This window comes from Anopheles nili, chromosome 3 (genome assembly GCF_943737925.1).
Source record: "Anopheles nili chromosome 3, idAnoNiliSN_F5_01, whole genome shotgun sequence".
Classification (NCBI taxonomy): domain Eukaryota; kingdom Metazoa; phylum Arthropoda; class Insecta; order Diptera; family Culicidae; genus Anopheles; species Anopheles nili.
Genome location: NC_071292.1, coordinates 74,056,108 through 74,078,632, shown reverse-complemented (window position 1 = coordinate 74,078,632; position 22,525 = coordinate 74,056,108). Strand labels below are relative to the sequence as shown.

The 22,525-nt window shown below is 49.5% G+C and overlaps 4 protein-coding genes and 2 non-coding genes across 6 annotated transcripts; 4 read left to right on the top strand and 2 right to left on the bottom strand.

Moving 5' to 3' along the window:
• Nucleotides 1–5,475: 5,475 nt before the first annotated feature.
• Nucleotides 5,476–6,734, top strand: LOC128726520 (elongation of very long chain fatty acids protein 7-like). Its single transcript, XM_053820335.1, has 3 exons — nucleotides 5,476–5,597; nucleotides 5,689–6,260; nucleotides 6,345–6,734. The coding sequence occupies exons 1-3, from the start codon at nucleotides 5,540–5,542 to the stop codon at nucleotides 6,642–6,644; spliced, it is 930 nt and encodes a 309-aa protein (XP_053676310.1). The 5' UTR covers nucleotides 5,476–5,539; the 3' UTR covers nucleotides 6,645–6,734.
• Nucleotides 6,735–8,935: 2,201 nt separating this feature from the next.
• LOC128725056 (uncharacterized) lies at nucleotides 8,936–10,605 on the bottom strand. The gene is made up of 3 exons (XM_053818775.1): nucleotides 10,561–10,605; nucleotides 9,215–10,465; nucleotides 8,936–9,145 (listed from the first exon to the last, which is right to left on the bottom strand). The coding sequence occupies exons 1-3, from the start codon at nucleotides 10,603–10,605 to the stop codon at nucleotides 8,936–8,938; spliced, it is 1,506 nt and encodes a 501-aa protein (XP_053674750.1).
• Nucleotides 10,606–12,075: 1,470 nt separating this feature from the next.
• Trnak-cuu (transfer RNA lysine (anticodon CUU)) lies at nucleotides 12,076–12,148 on the top strand. The gene has a single exon. It is a non-coding gene; the product is annotated as a tRNA-Lys (tRNA).
• Nucleotides 12,149–12,240: 92 nt separating this feature from the next.
• Nucleotides 12,241–14,584, bottom strand: LOC128723500 (uncharacterized protein CG1161). The gene is made up of 4 exons (XM_053817249.1): nucleotides 14,472–14,584; nucleotides 14,113–14,349; nucleotides 13,887–14,012; nucleotides 12,241–13,215 (listed from the first exon to the last, which is right to left on the bottom strand). Exons 1-4 carry the CDS (start codon nucleotides 14,532–14,534, stop codon nucleotides 13,063–13,065), a joined length of 579 nt encoding a protein of 192 aa, XP_053673224.1. The 5' UTR covers nucleotides 14,535–14,584; the 3' UTR covers nucleotides 12,241–13,062.
• Nucleotides 12,439–12,511, top strand: Trnat-ugu (transfer RNA threonine (anticodon UGU)). Its single transcript has one exon. It is a non-coding gene; the product is annotated as a tRNA-Thr (tRNA).
• Nucleotides 14,585–15,228: 644 nt separating the features above from the next.
• On the top strand, nucleotides 15,229–18,634 carry LOC128725055 (cytoplasmic aconitate hydratase-like). The gene is made up of 3 exons (XM_053818773.1): nucleotides 15,229–15,235; nucleotides 15,669–15,758; nucleotides 15,848–18,634. The coding sequence occupies exons 1-3, from the start codon at nucleotides 15,229–15,231 to the stop codon at nucleotides 18,460–18,462; spliced, it is 2,712 nt and encodes a 903-aa protein (XP_053674748.1). The 3' UTR covers nucleotides 18,463–18,634.
• Nucleotides 18,635–22,525: the final 3,891 nt, after the last annotated feature.

Below are 22,525 nucleotides of genomic sequence, written 5' to 3'. Positions count from 1 at the left end.
TTTTTTTCTTATTCCTCGACGAAGTAATGCATCTTTCTCTCGCTCACATACATACACTTTCTCTCACTCCTTCTGTCTGCCGTCTACTTAATTCGAATTATGACCGAGTAATTCCAGAGTGTTGGGACTGGAGCGACTTTATGCGCCCTAAAGTTAATTCAGCTTCCTTGATGAATAGTTAAAAGTTGAGCGCACGTAAATGGTGTTGTCCGCTCATCCAAATCTGGTGGGAGTTGAGAATGAAGCGATAATAAAGCGTAGAAACGAGCAACAACAACAGTCGGGCAATTTGGTCAACTACGCAGAGGCGACCCGATCGAGATACCATGGGGGTAGCTTTAAATTGGCCTGTGAAACCGATGCATTTCAAGACGAGTAAATTCTCCGAAGAGATAGGAATAAAATGCGTTGTTTATGGAAACATCAGTGGTATTTAAATCAAAACAATCCAATGACAAATTAAATGTACAAGTTCTTGGAACCAGGTCCCCGCAGGACTTTGCACGGACCGTAAAATTGTACGCATTCTTGCGGGCAGTATTTGCTGCAACAACAAATAACCGGACAAAGCAACAGCGTGCGGATGTATACTTCGCCGCTTCGTTGTCCTCTGCTTTTTGCAACAGTAATATTCATAATTTATCACCCCAACGGAGCTGCAACCGACTCGGCATTAAAACGGCGGCATACGCAAAACCCGAAGAAGGCGAAAAACGGAAAAAGAAATGGTTCCTCACCGTCCAGTCAGTATGCTCGATTGGTCCGCCTGACCAGACACATTCGCCACCCCAGACGGGGTCAGACCTTGGCATCGACCGTACCGGCGCGTATTTATATATTACCATGCCCACCCCGTTTGGCGAGCCGTTCCGTGCCAATTTGCGAAACCGGCACCAATCGGCTAATCGGTTGGCCGAATAAAAATGCCCGATCGAAGTGGAATGTAAACCGACCATACCAACCGAACCAAATCGACACCCCCAATGACATCATTGAGCCGGTGCAGTAGAAGAGTGCGCGTGGCTCATAACTCTTATTGTTCCGCGGTCATTCTTGTGCCACCTAACCCCGGGGGGCTTTTTGGCGCCTTCATTCGAGGGTGAGGAGGTTTCTCGAGTCACCATTGCGAAGCATAAACAGGCTGGGACAAACGGTGACTATTGCGGAGAGATTCATTGCGTGATCGACGCGATGCACCAAAGAAGGTGTTCGAATGGCTCCGTCGTCGGACGGTACACACGCTAATGGCTGCTGTGCACCTTGGGAATGAGTAATGACTTATTTTGAGCCATTGTATCGCAACCATTCGTCGAATTAAAGGCGTTTTATTGGTGTAATTTGAATATACTTCGTACCTCTTCTTAAACAAGATAGTGGTAAAGCTATGTTACTTTCTTACATATAGAACAGGAAAAAAACGATGCAAAAACGAAGGTATGATCTTTCTGCTTCTAAGAACAGCATACCGAGAAGTGTACTTACTGCGAGTAATTAGGATATTTTCTTTTCGCATTCGATTTCCCAGAACGTGGAAAACGATTCCGTATCAACCGAGCTCAGCAATTTTGAGGAAATGCGCGTGTCTTCCCTACAAAACCCGGAACGAGAATTACCAGCTAACTTTGCCACTCGTTTCGCCGAAGGCAACATATCAGCGTAGGGAAGACGGCATCGACGATGACGTTAATTGTCATGAAAACCCACGCCAAGGTTAATTTTCCACGCGATCCGAATGGTGTAGCTTTCCCCGAAGCAAAGCCCGTTGAAGTCGAAGTTCGGCGCAGCACAAATATATTTACCCTGAAACTGTGTACGATCGGCCGAGAGAGCTGGGCGCTGCGATTTGTTGATTTGCTCCGAATACGTCGGAAAAAGCTCCCGAATTCAGGGCCAGAGAAGAAAGGACCCTGCTGGAAAATGATAGAGATCCGTTACAAGTGGAAGCGCCGTTTCGCCTCATCCCAATCCGTCGCAGAACCAACGGTAGATGTATTTTGGAACGCCATCGAGCCGTGGCCGGAGCCGCTCGTGCGTCTCCATTCTCGGAGCAACCCACCGGCGGCCATCGTGCTGACGTGAAGTACGGGTGTGTATCCTTTCCACCAGTACGCTTCCCGAACGCCTGCCAGCGAGGTAGGCACTGTTTGAACAAGGTACACCTTCGCAAGACGGTGGCGGTTGAAGAGCGAGAGAAAGAGAGACAGAGCGAGTTGGGGGGATTCGGTAGAAAATTCATTTTCCTATCACATCGCCGGCGAACGGCAAACTCCCATCTGCAGCGCTGGAAGCTGAGCCTTGGAAGGCAACCCAAAAAAGAGGAAACATAAACTTCATCCTTTCGGGTTCGCTTCCGTCCGCTAGGTTGGTTCGTCCTTCTGGTCGTGCGTCTGGCTCTTTTGGGGTTTTTTTTCGTTCACCCTCGGTTAGCTCTCGAGTGCTGGTAAGGGATGAAAACTTTTCCCCAGCATACCGACCCGCTGGGGACGGATTCTCCCATCCGCGATTTCGTCGTACCAGCAGAGCGATGTAAAGCTAACCACCGAGCGCTGCCGAAGCTCGAGCAGAACCTTTAGCTATGGTGCTAACCTCATGGTAGCCTGGCAGTACATAGCCGCGTAGTCCACGGAGACTGGAAGCCGGTTTTCCTCCACTGACTTTTGGCCCGACCGATCGTCGCCACCTTATTCCTGCCGGGGGTGGTTCGGAGACTATTTGAAGATGATTACATAATGCGAGTGCTTGTTCCACGGAAGCAAATGAACAGTGCAATATTCGTGGACGTGCAGGGAAAGGAGCGATGGAAGTACCGAAAATAAAATCCCCGACCGAACGCAAGGATGCCAACAACGAGCAAGGATGCGAAGGGTTACACCGCGATTCGTTAGACGTGGAACTGCTGGGAAGTGGAAACCGCAGAGCGAGAAGAAGAAAGAGGACCCGTAGCGGACGGGTGTGAAAGTTGTCCGAGCGAACGTTGCTATTCGGACGAAATATAAGCATTATGCAGTAATTAATTTAAACACTTCCAGCGGTAAGTTTTGCGCAGATGCACAGATTACCATTGCATTTACAGAATGTTTTGCTCGCATTTATATGTACACAAGCATGAACAAATATGGCTTCCAAGCTGACAGGACATTTCAACAGAGGTTTGGTTTTGGGATTAGAAAGTTCTTTCATTGCATAATTACGTCGAGGAACCAGTCATTAAATTGACGCTCGTGAACAAATCATCAGTTAGCAGTCATCTGAGCAATCATTACGACTCTGCAGTTCGCCGAAAATATCGATTATCTTTATCAAACTTCAACAAACCATCCGCAACTCCTGTTCCAGCGAATCGTGTTCCCGGTACAACCATTAGCAGTAGCACCGTTGCATTTAATTTACCAACTAGCGCGCGACCTCAAAACCCAGCACCATGAACATTCGCGAGCAGATGCGGTTTGCAGTTTGATGTTGTCTAAATTTTCCCACATGCGCCAGAAACCCGACACCTCCACACTCAATATGCCGATTTGGTGGCGGCAATGGATCGATTAGTGGCCAAGATGAAAGAGCTTTTTCGGAAGCTCGAATGTTCTAATGCGCTCCCGACGCTCCTAGGCCAAATAAACTAGCCGCGAAGAGAGGCAGTCCTGGAGCGAAAATTCAACCCGGATCGAATAGCAATTGCCATAAATTATCGTTACAACATATTGACGCGATTACCGCAACATTTCAGCAATTTTTCATTCACAACTCCATCAGCACCGGTCTCACCGGCAAACGAGCGGGTGTGAAGGCGTTGGCAGATGGAGATGAGGGCATCCTCACCGCAATATATGCACTGGTGCGTGGGGAGCATAGTTCGATGTATCCGGTCTGTGTTCATCGGGAAAATTCCCGCCTGGAATAACATTCCCACATAGCTGTGGGAGATGAAGCGGCACTAGAGACGGGGCGAAGCAGGCAGTGATGAAAAGGGTGGGAATTAAAATGTCGCTTATGTACTCTCTACAGGGTAATCTGTTCAATCACACCGTGTGTTTACGATTGCGTCACGTGGGAGTGTTTAAACCCCCACACGCAGTGCCGACCGAAAAAGCATTTGAAACAGTATCATTTCATCATCTTTTTTAAACAAGCACATTCCAGTATGAGAAAACGTTTGACCTGCGCTGACTTCTATTTTAACTGATTATTGAGCACAACCCATAGGAGTCCTGAACAGAACCGATTTTTGTTTCATAAGTTTAAAGTAAGCACTAGGACTAGCTTGAGTATGCAAAAAACGCCTGCGTGATGCAACACGCATTACAAATAGTAATCATTCAGACGCTTCAAATAATCATACTTAGTAAATTATACTAAGAACAGCATACTATTTAGCAAAGAGTACTTTTACTGCACTAATTTTCGTACTGTTTTATCGTTCATATCTATATACATAAAATCGTACTTTTTATATCACAATACAAGCCGTGCACGCACAGAATTTGTCCCAGAAAATTACTTTCATTATTTTTACGCCGCATCTGTGCGGGAGCTTGTTCCTTCCCATCTCACACCATATATCATTACCAAGTCTTTTCTTACGCTTCAAAGAAATTCTTCGTCTTGCCGTCAAGTATCTTCATGGGTAAAACAAACATCAACCGTACAAGACACCAAAAGCAACTTTGTAAGCCATTCCATCCATCCCGGGGCATTTAAATGACCTGCCCCTAATTCAACGACCTCTGCACAAATGTAACGACATCGGGCTACATGTGTACGCTGATCGCGGAAATCAATAGCCGGTGATTTGGGGGCAAACAGTTGCGAGCTACTTTTCGACAAAATACACCACCGGGTTTCGCCTTCAGAAGTCATCGAACCGCACAACACCTAGTTGTCAAAGTCTAGTTCCTTGTGCGATCCTAGCGGAGGCTTCAAAGGTGACGCGTTACTGCGCACGTCTTAATGTCGAAGGTTGATCATGCGTGCTTTCCCACGGCTTTCCACTCACAAACACACCCGGACCGATTCGCGGGTGCGCATGCAGCTTACAATCGTCCGTACGTACGCAGCAACGAAGCACAATGGAGCAGCATGCGGTGTCTGACGTTTAGCAGCAATATATAGAACCACCCTTGTGCATTGGGCGCTGGGAATACCGCGAGTGCAGGTCATTTGATATGGAAAATTATACACCCCGCACACAGTACGATCAAGTACGAGCGAGAGAAGCTAGACTACGGTTAGAATTCGAGCAAAACCCACCTTCTCCCAGGGACAGAGACTCTACTCATCGTTCATTCAATCGATCGTAACGAGGTAGTTGTACTACTCCAGGTGCTGTGTGTGTTTTGGTGCATTCGGGACCCATGGCTGGCGCAACACATCAGTATTCAAAACCCGGACGACCCTCAGCCGAGCCCGGTGTAGCACAGGCACGGTCAGGCTCAGTAATGCTCTAAGTTCTAACTCGTCCGGATCGGCTCGAGGCGGTAAAGTACACGTGCGCGCGCCTGGTTCACAGCGGTTCCTAGTAGCTCTAGGTTTCTAGTCTTCCAAGATGCTGGTGCTACGGTACTTGGCATCGTTCTACAATTACGTCAACTACGAAGTTAGTGGTCAGTGTCAGTGGTCGTGGCGGAGATCGGGAAGCCACGGCAGTTTGAAGAGCAATCCCTTCTTCTAGTAACGTACCGTCTTCCTCGGCAGATCCGCGGGTCAATGATTGGTTCCTGATGAAGACGCCCTGGCCCGGGGCCACCATACTCGGGCTGTATCTGATGTTCGTCCTCAAATGGGGCCCAAAGTGGATGGAACACCGGAAGCCCTTCCGCATCGACAGCATCATCAAGTACTACAATCTGGCGCAGGTGTTCATCTGCGCGTACCTGTTCGTGGAGGGCTTTCGGCTGGGATACCTGCGCGGTTACAGCTTCCTTTGCCAACCGGTCGACTACTCCCCTACGGAGGTTCCCACTGCGATCGCAGCTCGCTGTTACTACTACTTCCTGGTGAAGGTACTCGACCTGCTCGACACCATCTTCTTCGTGCTGCGTAAGAAGCAGAACCAGGTGAGCTTTCTGCACGTGTACCACCACACCGGCATGGTGATGCTGATCTGGAGCGGTGTCAAGTGGTTCCCGGGCGGTCACGGCGTCTTCATGGGCTTCATCAACTGCTTCGTGCACGTGGTCATGTACTTCTACTACTTCCTCACCTCAGTCAGCCCCAAGTACAAGGGCAACCTGTGGTGGAAGAAGTACATCACGCAGCTGCAGATCGTAAGTGAAAGTTCCCCCAAACCCAATGGTAGTGTCAATTAGAACCCAAGATCTCGATTGTTCTGCACACTCTCCTTCTTGCAGATCCAGTTCGGCATGATCTTCACGCACTGGTTCGTGCTGCTGTTCCAGCCTGGCTGCACTTTCCCGAAGTGGCCACTGTTCGTCATTTTACCCCAGAACCTGTTCATGTTCTGCCTCTTCCTCGACTTCTACTACCACGCGTACATTAAGAAGAAACCCGCCACTATCACAGCACCATCCCGGAATGGCATCCATGCAGGTCCCAGTGCCAGCTCCAATGGCAAGCTGAATGGCAGTGCGGACACCTCCGGGGCACACCTCACGAAACGCAACTCATCCAAGGAGGTCAGCACCTCCTGAACACCCCGCATTCATTTGCTCCGCCCTTTCCTTTTCCCCTTCCCCGTTTTGTCTGAGGGACATTCCAACGTTCCGCGCCAGTGTGCGTGTGTGAGTGTGTATGTGTGCGTTTGTGCTGCCAGGCTTCCTGTTCCGTTTTGCTTTGTTTCTTTTCTGTGAAAATTAGTCAATAAAATCACACCGATCTGTGCGCCTGGTTGTCGAAAAGGTTTGGCTATTTATTTCTACTTCAATTTCTTTTGGGATTCATCCTCGCACACCTCCCGCCGACGACCGTTTGGCGACCAAAGGTCAATCGGCAACCCAACCCGGTGTGGTAAAATATGCGTGTGTGTACGCGCTGTCGAAACGGTGGCGGGTGTTATTTGAATTTTCGATTAACATTTACTTTAGCGCGTGTGGCTGCCACCATGCCTCGCTCTACGGGTCGAACCGAGAAGTGCACTTCTTTCGCTCGCCAACACGACCAGGCAGTGCTTCTAATTTCAATTTGGCATCGCAAGCTGCCGGGCATTAAAACGCCGAACCTGCACTACCAACCGTTGCCGGGTGGTCGTGTATGTTGCCTACCTTCAGGCGCTTACATCGTGGAAAGCGTTCCATGTTCCGGGAGGCCAACAAATTATCGCCTCCCGACACGACACTCGCCTGGTTTCGGCTAATAAACGTCACTCATAAAGATGCAAATGCATGCATACATTCTGCACATCCACGCACCGACACCGCTACGGACCTCTCGACGTCAGATTTAGCACAGAGTCCTGCCCAACCAAACCTGCTTCCGTGCCATCCCGAATCATCGGGTCTCAACATTGTAGAGACATCATCATCCACCAGGGTGGTAATTGCATCCCCAAACACACATACACGCTCATGGATGCTCGCGCAAAACCAAAGCGAAGAGCCCGCCACATATAGCGCCGGGTGTCGGCGTCCATGTCCTGGACACTGGACTGGACATTGTTCTGCCGGTCAGGATAGTGTTTCCGACCTCCCCGTTGGTGGTGGCAATGCCAGCAGTCGGTATAGATGAATGTTTTATTTATGTACCCAACCATCCTGACCGAACCGGGTCCTGGCCGGGCGTTGCGTGTGTGCTAAAGCGGAACAGCACACACGTACACACGAGCATCCGTGCATCCGTGTTCGCATTCCGACGGCCAGATCGGAACGAGCACGGATCCGGTCGCGAGGTATGAGTGATGAGAATTTTGCCTACGTGAGCGAGTGAGCGAGCGAAATGAGACACCCGTCCTGGTGCCTCAAGTGAACGAGCCGGAAAATTATGATCCGCTTATCCGCCTGCGCCGTACCACGAGAAGCCGAGGGCATTGGGATGACGAGGGAGCTTCACCATTCACCCGGAGGTGTGATGGCCCTTTGCTCGGGAATCCAACTCGAAGCTCAATTTTCCGCCGACTCTCCGAAGGCACTGTTCGAGATTGCGATGTATGGGAGAAAGAGAGAGCTCGAGCGAACGAGAAACAGGCGTTACAGGGAAAATACAGGCCGGAAAGGGAAATGTGGGACACAGCTTTGCGTGATACGAAACGCAAACCCTGTGGCGGTGGGTGAACGCGGTGATAATGCTTGAACATAAACCGACTTGCCCGTTCCGGGCGCACATGGTACATAACCCGAGGGGGGTTTCAAGGGAAACCGCCCTATGTTCCGCGGGGGAGTGCGAAGTACGCTTTCCCAACCCAAACGCGGGCGATGGCCGGAAGTGTGCGGAACCAGGCGGATCGGCGAACAACAGAGAGCCAGCCGGCACGCATGCTGCATACAGGGAGCGATTATTTATAGGTCACTTTCCCCACCGGCTTCCGGTGAGGGTGGGGTGAAGAGGTTGAGAGGAAGGCAGTCTGCCGATGGGTGGAAGTGGGACGGTGGGAGGGAATCTGTTTTCCTTGCCATCGGCATCGCTTCTAAGCAGCCGTGATTTTCGATGCAATCGCAGCAGGCAGAAATTTGGCCAGTACATGGGAACGTTTATGCCTTCCTAGTCCGGCGCTTAAGCGTCGAAATTACGTTTGAAATATAACGAACTTTGGGCCTTTTCTTCCGTTGTTCCGCATCATGAAGCTTCTTCACAATAATATGATATTTGGCGAGAAAGAGAAACGTTGGTTTGTTAGTGGGTTATCTTCACTGAATTACTCATCAACATCCTGACAATGAGTTTGAAACTTCGCTTTATTCGTTACACTGCTTTCCGCCAGTCTGGCCACCTTTGAAACCGAATCTCCTTCACGAACTTCTTCCAAACAACGCCTCCAAACAGTTCGTCCTTAATCTATGGCTGCTTTCGGACCATCCGCGGCGCAGGCCTGAATGGCTTTCAGAACATCCTGGAACTTGACCAACGTCTGCTGCACCCTGGTCGTCCAGCACACGCTCAATCGCTGCTTGCTGGCCTTCAACTCTGTCTCGGCCAGGCTCACGAAGTCGCTCAGTTTCTTGTCAAACGCCCCCGACATGGCGGAGAAGTAGCCCGCAATCTACAAGTACCACAAGGAATTGGAAAACATATAAGCTCGGAATTCGAGTCAGACCAACGAGTAGCTTACCTCTTTGGCGCACTCGGCAGTCCGCTGGGAAACGGAGGATGGCAGGAACCGACACACCTGCGAGTATGGATTGACCACCTCCAGATCGTACGAGATCAACTCGATCTCGATCAACAGCGCCTGTTGGATCAGCTGTAGCCGGGCGTATTCGCGATCATAGCACTCAGAGGCGTAGTTCGAGACGAGCAACATGTTGTGCAATACGGCTGAGTACTTCCAGAAGCAGTACCGCGAGAAGGGCCCGTTGGCGATCAGCACCCCGACGAGCACGGCGGCTGGGTTACCGTTCGGTAGGAAAGCGAAATTTGCATCGAGCGGCAACAACTTAGACAACTCGAGGACATTCGCATCATACAGATCCTTGTATGCCTTCAAGGTTGCCGCTAACTTGGTGTTCTCGACGGCGTTGAGCCCGCTGATGGCTGCAGTCAACTCCGCCACGTTCAACTCTGTTGCCGTGCCAGTAGCTGCCGTCAGTTCCGCGGAAAAGCTCTCGATTATCGCGTTCATGCTCTGTTCGACCTGTGACGAGTAGGCGATGGTGTTCGTGTAGAAGTCACTGCCAGTGGTCGCTATCTCACCCAGAATACGGTCCGTATCCTGCTTCAGTCCATAGTAGTAATCGTCCGCCTGCTTGATGTTGGCGAGGGATGAGGTGATCGTGTACGTCAGCACCGGAATGCGATAGGCGATTTGCGTGAGTTCCTGCACCAGGTTCGTCACCAGTGCTTCGTCGACGAACTGCTGGATGAGGGCTGCAGAAACCGGACCTCCATTGGCCGCCGTATAGGCCTGCGAGATGGCTGCTTGAAGTGTCGCGAGCGAAGCACTCAGAGCCGTCAATCGCACCTGGATGTGGAAGAAGTCATCCACCAACTGATCGCGCACGTAGATCCCGAGCAGCGTCTCGAGGTTCTGGATCTGCTCTTGCAGGTTGACGCTGATGTAGTCTTCAAACTGCAACCGAGCAATGCTGACCATGGTGAACGTATTCTCGACATTGCCTCCACTGTCCTCTGAGGTCGTCGTGATCGCGTCCATCAGGCCTGGACCGAGTGTGTTCACACGCAGTCCAATCGCCTGCAGGATGGTGACGGATTCACGCAGCTTCGTGATGTCACTCTTCTGGCTCGGCATGACATAGTCGTCCACACGCAGGAAGTGCTCCTTCGCCAGGACAGCCTTCTGTTTGACCAGACTCACCTTGGGCACCGTGCCCTGAATACCGAAGTCTGGGTTAGCGATCGCGACCTGTCGAAATCAAGAGAGTGTCGAGAACGTGAGCGACGGACGATCAAATGAGATTGCGGTTTCCGGACGATGGCCTTCAACACCCTCATACCGACCTGCGCCAAGCAGGCCAGCGTAACAGATACAACGAACGCGTACATGGCGCAAATATGACTGCAAATCCGTTGCCAATCCGATCGTCAGCAACCGCGCTCGAATGAGTAGCTGCATGTTTTGGAACGATTTCGTCCAATAGCAGCTGAACAAACATTTCCTTGCCGCGGCAGAGCTTTCCGAGGTACCTTCTCTATGGCTTGCTTGAACAACTGCAAGCACCAGCACGAACAGTGGATCGTCTTTCGCAGGGTAAGCCGAATCGTGTAAGAGCCTAGAACGACGCACGGCTGTAGCATGGATGCTGTTTCAAACAACACCACAGGATACCTCTCAGAAGCGATTTCCTGAACATGAGGAACTAAACGAGGGATTTCGTCGAGAAAACGATTTCTTCTAAAATAAGTTTTAAACGGGAAACCATGTTTTGCGTCCACACAAATGAATGTACTTTTATTTCGCTGTATGTTCCCTAGAAAACCCTCCTTACTTTGCGCAATGCTTGAGCTGATCTTTTGATCGTTAACGATGAACAGGTTCAACATAATTGGAAAGAGCTGAAAGTTATTGACCAGTTACGGACACCATCAAATGAGAAATTTGACTGCATGAGATTCTGAATAGTGGCCTTGCTACATCATAAACATATCTGAATAACACGCGAGTCTGTAGACCCATGGTGCAGATGATAACAGTTTGCCCGTGGTGCAGATGATCTATCGCTACCCTTTTGTAAATGTTTGTGTGCCCTTGGCCTATTGAAAATATATTGGTTGAGATCGCCAAAATAAAAAAGACTCTGTCAATACAAAATAGAAAAAATAATCATCAAGAAATCATCTAAGTATTATAATTTGCAATAATAAAAAAATTTAAAATCACATCCTTATTTAAATTTTCCCCTTTCAAACCTATTGCGGATCTCAAAATTGACGCTCCTCTGTGTCAGCACCCTCATCACTCACAGCCAAAAGAAAAATTTTGCGGACCACCCCCATCCTACCACATCCTACACCCACTGAATGTTCTGTGTGCCTGGTGTGTGAGGACCCACCGACAGTAAAACGCGAAATGCAGGAGAACAACGCGTGTGTGATACAGGCACTCGTTCTCATTCCCCTATTGCAAACGCGTGCGCCAAAGGTCCAACACACCATCGATGGAAATTCCCGGCGAAGTTGCACAGCACTAGAGAGGCGTTTTCACCGTCACTCGCAATGAGTTGGCTATAATGCGCTAAACGTGAGTTTATCGATAAGTTGCACTCGAAGTGGATTGTTTTTTCCGCCACTGCATGCCTGGTATGTTTGAGCGATCGAGTACTTCATATGTCGGGAGAAAGTGCGAATGATGGGCTGTTAGTACCAATGACTCGGAATCATATTTGCCAGAGTGCAGAGCACTTTTAGAATAAGGTGCTCGGGAAAACAGAGGATGAGAGCATAATTCATATGCATAAGAGCATAATGTATGCTTCTCAACACTGGGAGCATTGCTAACGCCGTCTTTTCAATAGTGCCCGGCTAGCTCAGTCGGTAGAGCATGAGACTCTTAATCTCAGGGTCGTGGGTTCGAGCCCCACGTTGGGCGGAAGAGAGTTTTTTTATACTATACCGAAGAGAATAAAACCAGTTCTCTTTTTATTTTTAAACAAAAACAATTATCGGTTTTACACGTAGATATCATTTTATTAATTCAGCTTTCATGTACATGTGATGTAATCAAAGGCATGAATATCACGGCGATTATTATCCTGACAATATTACATAAGCATAATTTTCCTTTTATATATACTGCAATGGCTTGATTATGGTTGGCAAATGCCATGGACAACGAAAGAGCTGGATTTTTTTACGAATGTGAACTCCCACCTAACACGCGCCTCTTTAGCTCAGTAGGCAGAGCGCTGGTCTTGTAAACCAGCGGTCGTGAGTTCGATTCTCACAGGAGGCAGGAAAAATCTTTTTTACACTTTTTTTTCATATGTAGCAAACTTTCTTTATACTATGCGCTACAAGAGTCGTAATGTGATTACAATTTGCTTTCTTAAATTGAACCAATTTAACTTTAAATTACCTAAACGATAAGAGTGACGGGTAGGCAAAAATAAGGAAAGGAAAATAGGATATAAGGCGACAGCGGTTAATTGAAAGGGAAAGAGACAAATCGACTAACAGAATGAAGTAAAGATTATCCTTGATAATGACCGCACAATTTAGATTCGATACTTTCGATTAGTAAAATTTTTGTGACCCTTGATTAACGGTTCCAATAGTTATTTGGCTACTGATTTATTTCTCTACATGCTTGCCAAAAAACCTACATGCATACCACAAAATTGTGTTCACTCATCGTCTTTTGGTATGGAATTCGTCTAAAAGTACCAGATCCTCGGGATTTAAGAATGGTGCCACATGGTCCATGCACGAGATCTCAACTGCCCCGCTTTTTTTCTTATACGCACATTCGTGTGATGGATTCGTTTTTCCACGCGCATTCCAGTCTCAGTTTAGCATAGTGTGCCGATCGTATATATTACGTCGCTGTTCCCGCACCTGTCGCTTCCATTTATCCTGCTGGTGGCCGACCCGATTCAGCACGTTGTTTTCACGCACATGCATATCCTGCCCGTTGCCAACGGTCACTGCCGTGTCATCCTGCAAGAAAAGAAATTCAATTTTGTCATGTTTCTTCATGTGTAGAACGGAACACGAGTGCAACATGAAATGAAAATATGAGACCCTTCCGACACCAACAAATCGTGCATTCTCAAGCGTCCAGTTCCCGTCTGCCAAACAATTATTAGTAACACGTGGACGCGCAGTGGTTAGAGAATACTAGGAAATGGATGCTGACAGATACACACGAAACCCATGACAGACAGATGGTACGTAACGAAAAAAAATTATAAAACGACGAAAAAACAGATACGCTTAGATTTTATTCCGGCCATCGGAAAGAGGAAAAAGAATGGCAGTCCAAGAAGCCGGGGCTATTGGATAAGTGTAGTCCCGGTGCAGGCGTCAGTCGAGTGTGGTAGGAACAAGGACAAATGCATTCACAGCCATCGTGGGACGGCGATAAACCAGCTACGCCCCCATCAATCACTGATCAAACGCACGCGTTCGCGATCGTCACGATCGTGCGTTTGAGAGCGATGTATGGGGAGAATGTCCAGCTCACTATCGCTGTCCCTGCTGCTGCGAGCAATGGTCGTTGTTACGAAGCTACCGCTAAACTTATTTCTATATGCATCGCGGAAATGGCGCGACTGCCCGCCGTTAATGCTAGTGCTATTAATGCTAATACTATCACTGTAGATAATCACATCTTCGTTCGTGTGCTCCTGGTAGTTAGCTTTGACGCGCTTGTTTAGCAGAGGATCTAGGCACATCAGGAAGAGCATGTAGATGACGAGCAGAGAAATGATCCATATCACTATGATTACAACGACCTGCAACGGAAACACAGAAGGAAGGTTAAAAGCGAAGAATGGTAAAACGACCGTTGCATCTAACCGTAGATACGCTGTTATCATGTTGTTTAAACCTCACCTTTATGATGGTCGTGTTGCGATTCTCGTACTTGCAGTCACACCGCGGACAGATCTCCTGCCCCTTTCCCTTAATCTTGTTCGCTAGCCGGGGCAGGATGACCCCATCGCAGTTGCATTTGTTTGGGGGTACATTATCGATGATCAGCATCCGGTCGGTGCCCTCTTGCGTGGTGTTGTCTACAGTTTTGAAGCTCGGGCAGATGCATTTACACCGCTTATCTTCATAAGATTGGCCCTGAGAGAAAGCAACGAGAAAAAAAAACTATAAAACAAATATCCGATGACGTTGCCTGCTGCGTAGGGCAGCTCCCGTTCTTGTTTATTCTCATCGAAGAATTCTACATCCGCGATACTCACTTCAGTGATTGTAATATGTAAGATTATCACTATGACTATACTGTACAGGAATTTACGATACATTGTGTCGCAGAATGAGCCCTACATACGCTAAGAAATCACAGAAATACCACGATTCACACTTCCGAAAACAAATTGTTTGCAGTTTGAGTTATTATTATTTTCTTCTCGAATGTCGCGTATGTTGTTTCATCGTCTGCTTAATCGAATGAACTGTCAACCCGAGACACGTTTTCGAACATGTGGTGAATTCGAGCACGTGTCTCAGACAACAACCCGGCGGCTCCATTTTGAAAATTGGTATTTAAAATTACATTGATTTTATGTTACAATTAAAAACCATCAATTTCAGAAAGTTTTGTTTATTTTCTTTCAATTTGATACTTTTTTTCTGAGTAATTTCGTTTCTTTAACGGCCATTATTTTTAAATTGCTCAACCACATTATTTCAAATTGGCCGCCTGTGCTATTCGATCAGATCGCAGTACCTCAGCTGTCAGTTGTTTATCAACACAATAAGTGAAAAAACAACACACTTTCTAAAATATAAAACTCTGGTGGCTTCGTCAAACTCGTTAAACTTCAAGCACCTAATTACGGTTCGTTTTCTTTTGACGTCCTTTCGACGGTGCCGGTTTATTGCGGAACGCTCTCCCACGTCACCGCAGTAAGACAGAATAGAAATTCCATACGCCGTCGTAGCCCGCTTGGTCACTTTTTCAATATACAATAGTTAAAGTTTATAACGAACGCAAACATGTCCGGTAAGCTATGATTAAGAATAGAGAAAAGGTTGTGGAAAATGTCTAGTTGAAAACTATCCACATTATTAGTTTTTAATATTATTAAACTAAAGCCCTCATAAGTGGTCCGATTTAACGTACATCGGAATGTATTCAACATTACAGATAAGAGTCTATAAATTCTACAGAACCGTCTTGTATTTCTGATTCGTGCATCACATATCGCTTGAATGGTTCCTTCTGATCCCTGATAACAAATATACACGAGAAAAGCAAGCGAAGAAACGAATGGGAAGAAATTTCGTATAATTAGCATATTGCCATGGAATGATAATCGGTTGCGTAATGTCCGCTTGGAGGCTTGTCAATGAAAGTGGAAGTGCAAAGTCAGCTCCACCAGATTGTTATCTCTAATACGAAGAAAGTACATTTTTTCGATTTATCATTCGCACAGGTGGTAATCCATTCCAGAATTTACTGAAGGAAATTAACGTCAATGGAGACACATTCCATTACTTCGACATTGCCTCGTTCCCAGAGTTCCGTAAGTATTTCCTTTTTCTTGTTTTTTTTTTCAAATATTTCATATAACATGCATTTTATCGTCACAATTCGCTTTCTCTCTCTTCATAGGGGAATTGCCGTACAGTGTGCGAGTGCTGTTGGAATCGGCCGTCCGGAACTGCGACAACTTCCAGGTGCTGGAGAAGGACGTGCGTGGCATCCTGCGATGGAAGCAAACCAAGGGTACACCTTCGTCGGACGACGAGCTGGAGATTCCATTCAAGCCGGCCCGCGTAATCCTGCAGGACTTTACCGGAGTGCCGGCGGTGGTGGACTTTGCAGCAATGCGAGACGCAGTGCTGAAACTCGGTGGTGATCCGGATCGCATCAATCCGATCTGCCCATCTGATCTCGTGATCGACCATTCGGTGCAGGTGGACTTTGCGCGCAGCGAAGACGCGCTGGCCAAGAACCAGGACCTCGAGTTCGAGCGCAACCGGGAGCGGTTCACTTTCCTGAAGTGGGGCGCCAAAGCGTTCAACAATATGCTCATCATTCCGCCCGGTTCGGGCATTGTACATCAGGTCAACCTGGAGTATCTGGCACGGGTGGTGTTCCAGGATGCAAGCAAATCTAAGGATGGCTCAATGCGAATGCTCTACCCGGACAGTGTCGTCGGTACGGACTCGCACACCACCATGATCAACGGGCTGGGCGTGGTCGGGTGGGGCGTCGGTGGAATCGAAGCCGAGGCGGTGATGCTTGGTCAGGCCATCTCAATGCTGCTGCCAGAGGTTATCGGATACAAGCTGGTAGGCAAAATGAGTCCGCTCGTGACGTCGACCGATCTTGTGCTGACGATCACAAAACACCTCCGCCAGATCGGGGTTGTGGGTAAATTCGTCGAGTTCTTTGGTCCCGGGGTCAGCGAGTTGTCGATTGCTGATCGAGCGACAATCAGTAACATGTGTCCGGAGTATGGCGCGACCGTCGGTTATTTCCCAGTCGATAAGAACGCGCTCGATTACCTCCGTCAAACGAATCGTTCCGAGGAGAGAGTGCGCGTGATCGAGGCGTACCTCAAAGCGACGGATCAGCTGCGGGACTTCGGCAACGCCGAGCAGGATCCCGTGTTTACGCAGATCGTCGAACTAGACCTTGCCAGTGTGGTGACTTCAGTATCGGGTCCCAAACGGCCGCACGATCGCGTGGCAGTAAGCGAGATGCAGCACGACTTCCGCCAGTGTCTGATCAACAAGATCGGGTTCAAGGGTTTCGCCGTCCCGGAGGAGGAACTCAACACCGAGGGCAGCTTCAACTGGACCGACGGAAAGACGTACTCGTTGCGGCATGGCTCGGTTGTTATCGCGGCCATCACATCCTGCACCAATACGAGCAACCCCTCAGTGATGCTGGGAGCTGGTATGCTGGCCAAGAAAGCCGTGGAAGCAGGCCTGAAAGTTGCACCGTACATTAAGACGTCCCTGTCGCCAGGTAGCGGAGTGGTCACGTACTATCTGAAGGAGTCAGGCGTCATTCCTGCACTTGAAGAGCTGGGATTCAACGTTGTCGGATACGGATGCATGACGTGCATTGGCAATTCGGGTCCGCTCGATGATAACGTCGCGAATACTATCGAGAAGAACAACCTCGTGTGTTGTGGCGTGCTGTCCGGGAACCGCAATTTCGAAGGTCGTATTCACCCTAACACACGCGCAAACTACCTCGCCAGCCCGCTGCTAGTGATAGCGTACGCACTCGCTGGTACGGTCGATATCGATTTCGAGAAGCAACCGCTTGGCCAGCGTGCCGATGGATCAAACGTGTTCCTGCGCGACATTTGGCCTTCCCGTCAGGAGATTCAGGCCGTCGAGAAGCAGCACGTGATCCCGGCCATGTTCCGGGACGTGTACGAAAAGGTCGAACTCGGATCACCGGCCTGGCAGGGATTAAACGCACCCACGGGCAAGCTCTATCCGTGGGACACCGCCTCGACCTACATCAAGCGTCCGCCGTTCTTCGAGGGCATGACCCGCGACCTGCCCACAATCGCTAACATCGTGAACGCACGAGCTCTGCTGAACCTGGGCGATTCCGTCACGACCGATCACATCTCACCGGCTGGATCGATAGCCCGCAATAGCCCAGCAGCGCGGTTCCTCTCCGACCGAGGTCTGACGCCGCGGGACTTCAACTCGTATGGTTCACGCCGTGGAAACGACGACATCATGGCCCGAGGCACGTTCGCCAACATCCGACTGGTGAACAAGCTGGTGGCCCGGGCTGGTCCTCGCACGCTTCACATCCCAAGTGGCGAAGAGATGGACGTGTTCGATTGTGCCCAGCGTTATGCCACGGATGGAACGCCGCTGATTGCGCTCGTAGGAAAGGACTACGGTAGTGGCTCGAGCCGCGACTGGGCCGCGAAGGGCCCGTACCTGCTCGGTATTAAGGCGGTCATTGCTGAGTCGTACGAACGCATCCATCGTTCCAATCTGGTCGGAATGGGCATCGTGCCGCTGCAGTACCTTGATGGCCAGAACGCCGATAGCCTCGAACTGACGGGACGAGAGTTGTTCAGCATTGCGCTACCGGCGAACTGCAAGCCGCACGAGCGGATCACCGTCAACACCGATTGCGGCAAGCAGTTCCAGGTGATCGCGCGTTTCGACACTGAGGTCGATCTTGAGTACTTCCGCAACGGAGGCATCCTCAACTACATGATCCGGAAAATGATCGACTAAGATCTGGTTCGAAAAGCTAGGATGAGCACGTTTTATGCTGCAATTTTCCATTTTGCGATATTTTTACGAACAACTTTTTGAAACTTTTTTGAAATTTGTTAAAAAAAAAGAAGCTAAATACTTCATGTACTCACGAAACGGCAATAAAGAGAGCCTCGAAGGCTGGTTTTTGGGCGGGTATACATGCTGGTTACCGGCTTTTTATGACTTAAGCGACGAAATGATATGAGTTGAGAACAACACGCGACTTCAACAGGACACAATGCAGCAATATGATACATTAGCGCTTTCTTTGTCATCTGACTATCAAGAACATTCGACCTGGAACTAAAGAGATTCCTTTACTCCCAACCAGTTGCCGGTTTCTGAATTTCACTCGCGAATTTAAACTCGCTCACCAATACACGTCGGACCGGTGTTCTGTGTGGGTTCGGAAACGATGGAAAACTTCCCCTACATCACTGAGAGAGGAAAACGTGCGCCAGTGATAGTCAGTTGAGAATGTTTGCAGGGAAAACACACCACCAGATGGGAAAAGCGTGACACCGCACCGTTGAATCCGGCTCGCTGTCATGGCGCAACACCCGATTGAATCGTCCGTTGTATGCGTTTCCACTGGTTCTGTTCGATGCTCGCATATGTTTGAGAACCGTTCGGTCGGGACGAGGAAAACACATTTGGAAAAGTCCATCCCGACCCGAAGACACACATTCGCACATCCACCACGGTGGCACACATTCGCAGCGCATCTCGTTGTGGGGTTGGGTTGCTTTTGTTTTCGTTTGTTGCGTACCCGAGTTTTCCCGATTTTCCCACCCGATGCCACTACCACACACGCGCGGGTGTGCGGCCTCGCGCATGAACGAGAGGAAAACCTCATAACAATCATCTGTTTGGCACACGAATGCGAGCGCCCGGGAGAAGGGCAGTCGTGTGCCAAAATAAAGGTCTCCTTCCCGGTGGGATTCAATCGATAGCACGGTAACACAGCGGTTTGTTTTCCCTGGCCCGACTCCGGCAGGTTGAAAGTGAAACTGGCAGCGAACTGGTGCATTATCACTCCCCGTGCGCCCTTTTAAGGATCGACTGCCGACGCGAGAAAGGACACCGTGTTCGTGACGGTGCAGCAGGCGCAATCCAGCCTTGGATCCAGCCGGGGCCGCCTTTGGAGCCGCCGCAACCTCAGTGAAGCTGCGACACTGTGACGAGAGCGCGCGGACTTGAGTGGTGTGAGTTTTCCCGGACGGGCCCTGGCCTGGCAGGTGTGTGATCACCGCGCGTATCCGGTGTGCTGGGTGGAAAATAACTTTTCGCCACCATTCGCCCACCGTATGGAGACGCAATTTGCAGTCACACATCTTTCTGCGGCCTCCCACACATCCTCGGTTAGGGGCGGTGTGCGTTTGTGAGTGTTCGTTGGGCGGGTTGGGGACAAAATCCCGATGCCGGTGGCAAGCTGTCACCTTGCCCACCTGTGTGCGCGCTGTCACAAACCGTTGAATCCTAGCAGGCACTGGCGGGATACTCGTCAACCAGCAAGAACGAACCATCGAGAATTTGAGCGCACATCAACCAGCCAGTTCACCAGTAACAGTGTGCCTTGTCGCAAGGGTCGGTGAAGTTTTAAAATTTACCACACCGAAAGTAAAGACGCTCGTTCTTTGGCGAGGTGAGTTCTCGAGTCGCAAGTCCAGCGGGAAAAGCGCCAACGTGGTGGGGCCAGTGCTGAGGTGGGACGCACCGAGGACCGTGAAGCTCGTGCGAAGAAGATATTTCTGTACATCACCATCACGAGCATTTCAGTTCCCGAGATCGAGAAATCCAGTCGCATCCGCGCCTCCTTCGCCTCGCCACCCCCAACTCTCCCAAGTCCTCCGGGTGCATGTGCCTGTGTGTGTTTGTGTGCGCGTTTTCCGGTGTCGTCATCGGAGGTGAAGTGGATGAAGCATTTTTTTTCTTCTTCTTCGAATCGCAGTCGGGAAAACATATTGACCACAGCTGCCAATTCCACCCTGTGGCGGTGGTCGAAACCGTTCGCGTCCAGAAGGTTCTGGAAAGACGGGCGGCGTTTTGCGGCCGCGAATTTACGAAACTCGTGCGTGAATTTCCACCAACGGTTGCTGCGAACGGCCTTTGCCTGACGTCGTCGGGTGCCGCTGACGTTGTGTAAAGCAAATTGAGTAGCTCAGTAAGCCGTTACCATGCCGCCATCGTACTGCTCCGTGAAAGGGTGCACCAATAGCCGCGGCCCGTCCTGCAGCCTGTACTGCTTTCCCAAGGATGTTCTCATGTAAGTAGCACCGATTATTCCGTGTGTGGATTATTTGTCGACTAAGGCTGTTGGGGCCTTCAAAGCTGGTGGTGAGATTCTGGTTCCCAAAATCCGGGATAACCAGAACCGCACATCTCGTAGGAATTTCTGCTTCATCGGGCAGAAAGCCTGATCTCCTGGAACACTTTTCATGGCGGGAATTAACGTGGCTCCTCCTAGGAAACTGTGGCTCGGATACCGGGATCCTTGCCAGGAATTGCGCATCCCAGGATCGATAGCAAAACGTCATGACGGCCCACGCGCCCCTATTGTTGGCAGCCTTTTCGCGAGTATTCGTTCCCAACCGGTCCGGGTTTTTGGCTCCCAGCTGGAGGTTTCCGATCGGTGTGTTTCGGCACGTGCCCTAGCGCTTCCAGCAAGCCCTAAAACACCGACGTGTCGAATTCGGCGAGCGGGTCGTTGCTACGACACCCGGGAAAAATCGGTTGAGAGTTTTCACCCTCCGTTATGTATCCTTGTTCCGTTTGTTTTCCCTCGAAGTCGGATCTGAGGGTTGCTTGGTGCTTCCTTTCGGCCGTCGGAGGAAAAAGAAGTTAAGCTGGAGTCAGGCACCAGCAGGGGAGCCGTGTCTTCACGGGCAAACTCGGTGGCAGGCACGTGAAAGAAGTCCTTCTCCTTCCTTCGAGTTCCGCGAAATCCCGGGATCGCACGATGCGGGAACCAACTAGAGGGTAGAGTGGAGCTGTTGCTGGGAGTCAGGAATCCATTTTTGTCGGAGGGGTTCTTGGGTAAAGTTTTTCCAACCGTGCCGCGACAGGGATGAAAAACGCGCCCGGTTTGATGGGGGAAAAGTTTGCTTCTCTTCTTTTCTTTCAATTCGTCCATCCATCGCGGCTGGGTTTTCCTTCCGAACAACGGGCGTCCAACGTGTCCAGCATCCTGCACTTAGGGCACGAACGCGCTCAGTCCAAGTGGCCCTAATGGAGGGTGCCAGGGTGTGCGTGTGTTGGTGGTGGCCTTTTTTTTTACTAGCCCTAGCGTTTGGGAACGAAAAAAACGTTTGCGAGGGGTCGCTAGGAGCACACGGGAACTGGGAATGCTGCAGGATGCCACCGTCCAGGGCCATGCGATCGATATTTCGGGTCAGAGCCAGTTCGTGAAATTTGGCTCGACACACGTCCATCCCTGGGTTAACGGGCCGAAGAAGCGTTTTCCGCCCTGGGGAGTTCGTCCGTGATTTATCGATTGACGGGTTCCAGGATCTGGCTGGACGGGACGGGCAAATTTAAAGGGAAATGGCTGAACATTGTGAGAATGCGACATTGGGGGAACAAGAGCAGATGGGATGGGTGGTCGGAGCCGTTTATGATTTTTTTCTCGAACTTCGTTCAAACGAAACAACAGCGTCGCTACGTGGGTTAGGGGGTACTTTTTTCTGGAATGTTAATGGTATTTTCGCCTTAAACAATATGCTATACTCTGCAGGTACATAGTGTAGAAGTATATAATCGTTAAAAGTTCAAGTTGTTTAAACGAGGACGAAAATTATTTTTGCAAAATTATCTGATGTCTTTTTTAGCTGTGCAGTTATCTTCAATATTGTTCGTTTGTATATTACTGATTTCGTTTTGAACTAAATAGCATAAAAATTGTTGACTTCTTTTAATTGATGTTGTTCTTTTAAAAATGATTCGAAAATGGAGGAAACACGTGTTTAGTTTAATTTTAAATTTTTGTCTGATTAAGAATCGGTGCATGCTGCAGACCACCGTAGTGTGTAACCCGCCACTG

Bases quoted from the DNA above. Each gene is read 5' to 3' on its own strand.
- LOC128723500 (XM_053817249.1), bottom strand. From the start codon at position 14,534: ATGTATCGTAAATTCCTGTACAGTATAGTCATAGTGATAATCTTACAT. The intron at 14,350-14,471 runs GTGAGTATCGCG...GCTTTCTCTCAG, and splicing joins TACATATTACAATCACTGAA to GGCCAATCTTATGAAGATAA. The intron at 13,216-13,886 runs GTGATTATCTAC...CTTTTCTTGCAG, and splicing joins AGGAGCACACGAACGAAGAT to GATGACACGGCAGTGACCGT.
- LOC128726520 (XM_053820335.1), top strand. From the start codon at position 5,540: ATGCTGGTGCTACGGTACTTGGCATCGTTCTACAATTACGTCAACTAC. The intron at 5,598-5,688 runs GTCAGTGTCAGT...CTTCCTCGGCAG, and splicing joins CGTCAACTACGAAGTTAGTG to ATCCGCGGGTCAATGATTGG. The intron at 6,261-6,344 runs GTAAGTGAAAGT...TCCTTCTTGCAG, and splicing joins ACATCACGCAGCTGCAGATC to ATCCAGTTCGGCATGATCTT.
- LOC128725055 (XM_053818773.1), top strand. The intron at 15,759-15,847 runs GTAAGTATTTCC...CTCTCTTCATAG, and splicing joins TGCCTCGTTCCCAGAGTTCC to GGGAATTGCCGTACAGTGTG.
- LOC128725056 (XM_053818775.1), bottom strand. From the start codon at position 10,605: ATGTACGCGTTCGTTGTATCTGTTACGCTGGCCTGCTTGGCGCAG. The intron at 10,466-10,560 runs GTCGGTATGAGG...TGATTTCGACAG, and splicing joins CGCTGGCCTGCTTGGCGCAG to GTCGCGATCGCTAACCCAGA. The intron at 9,146-9,214 runs GTAAGCTACTCG...TGGTACTTGTAG, and splicing joins CTGCCGAGTGCGCCAAAGAG to ATTGCGGGCTACTTCTCCGC.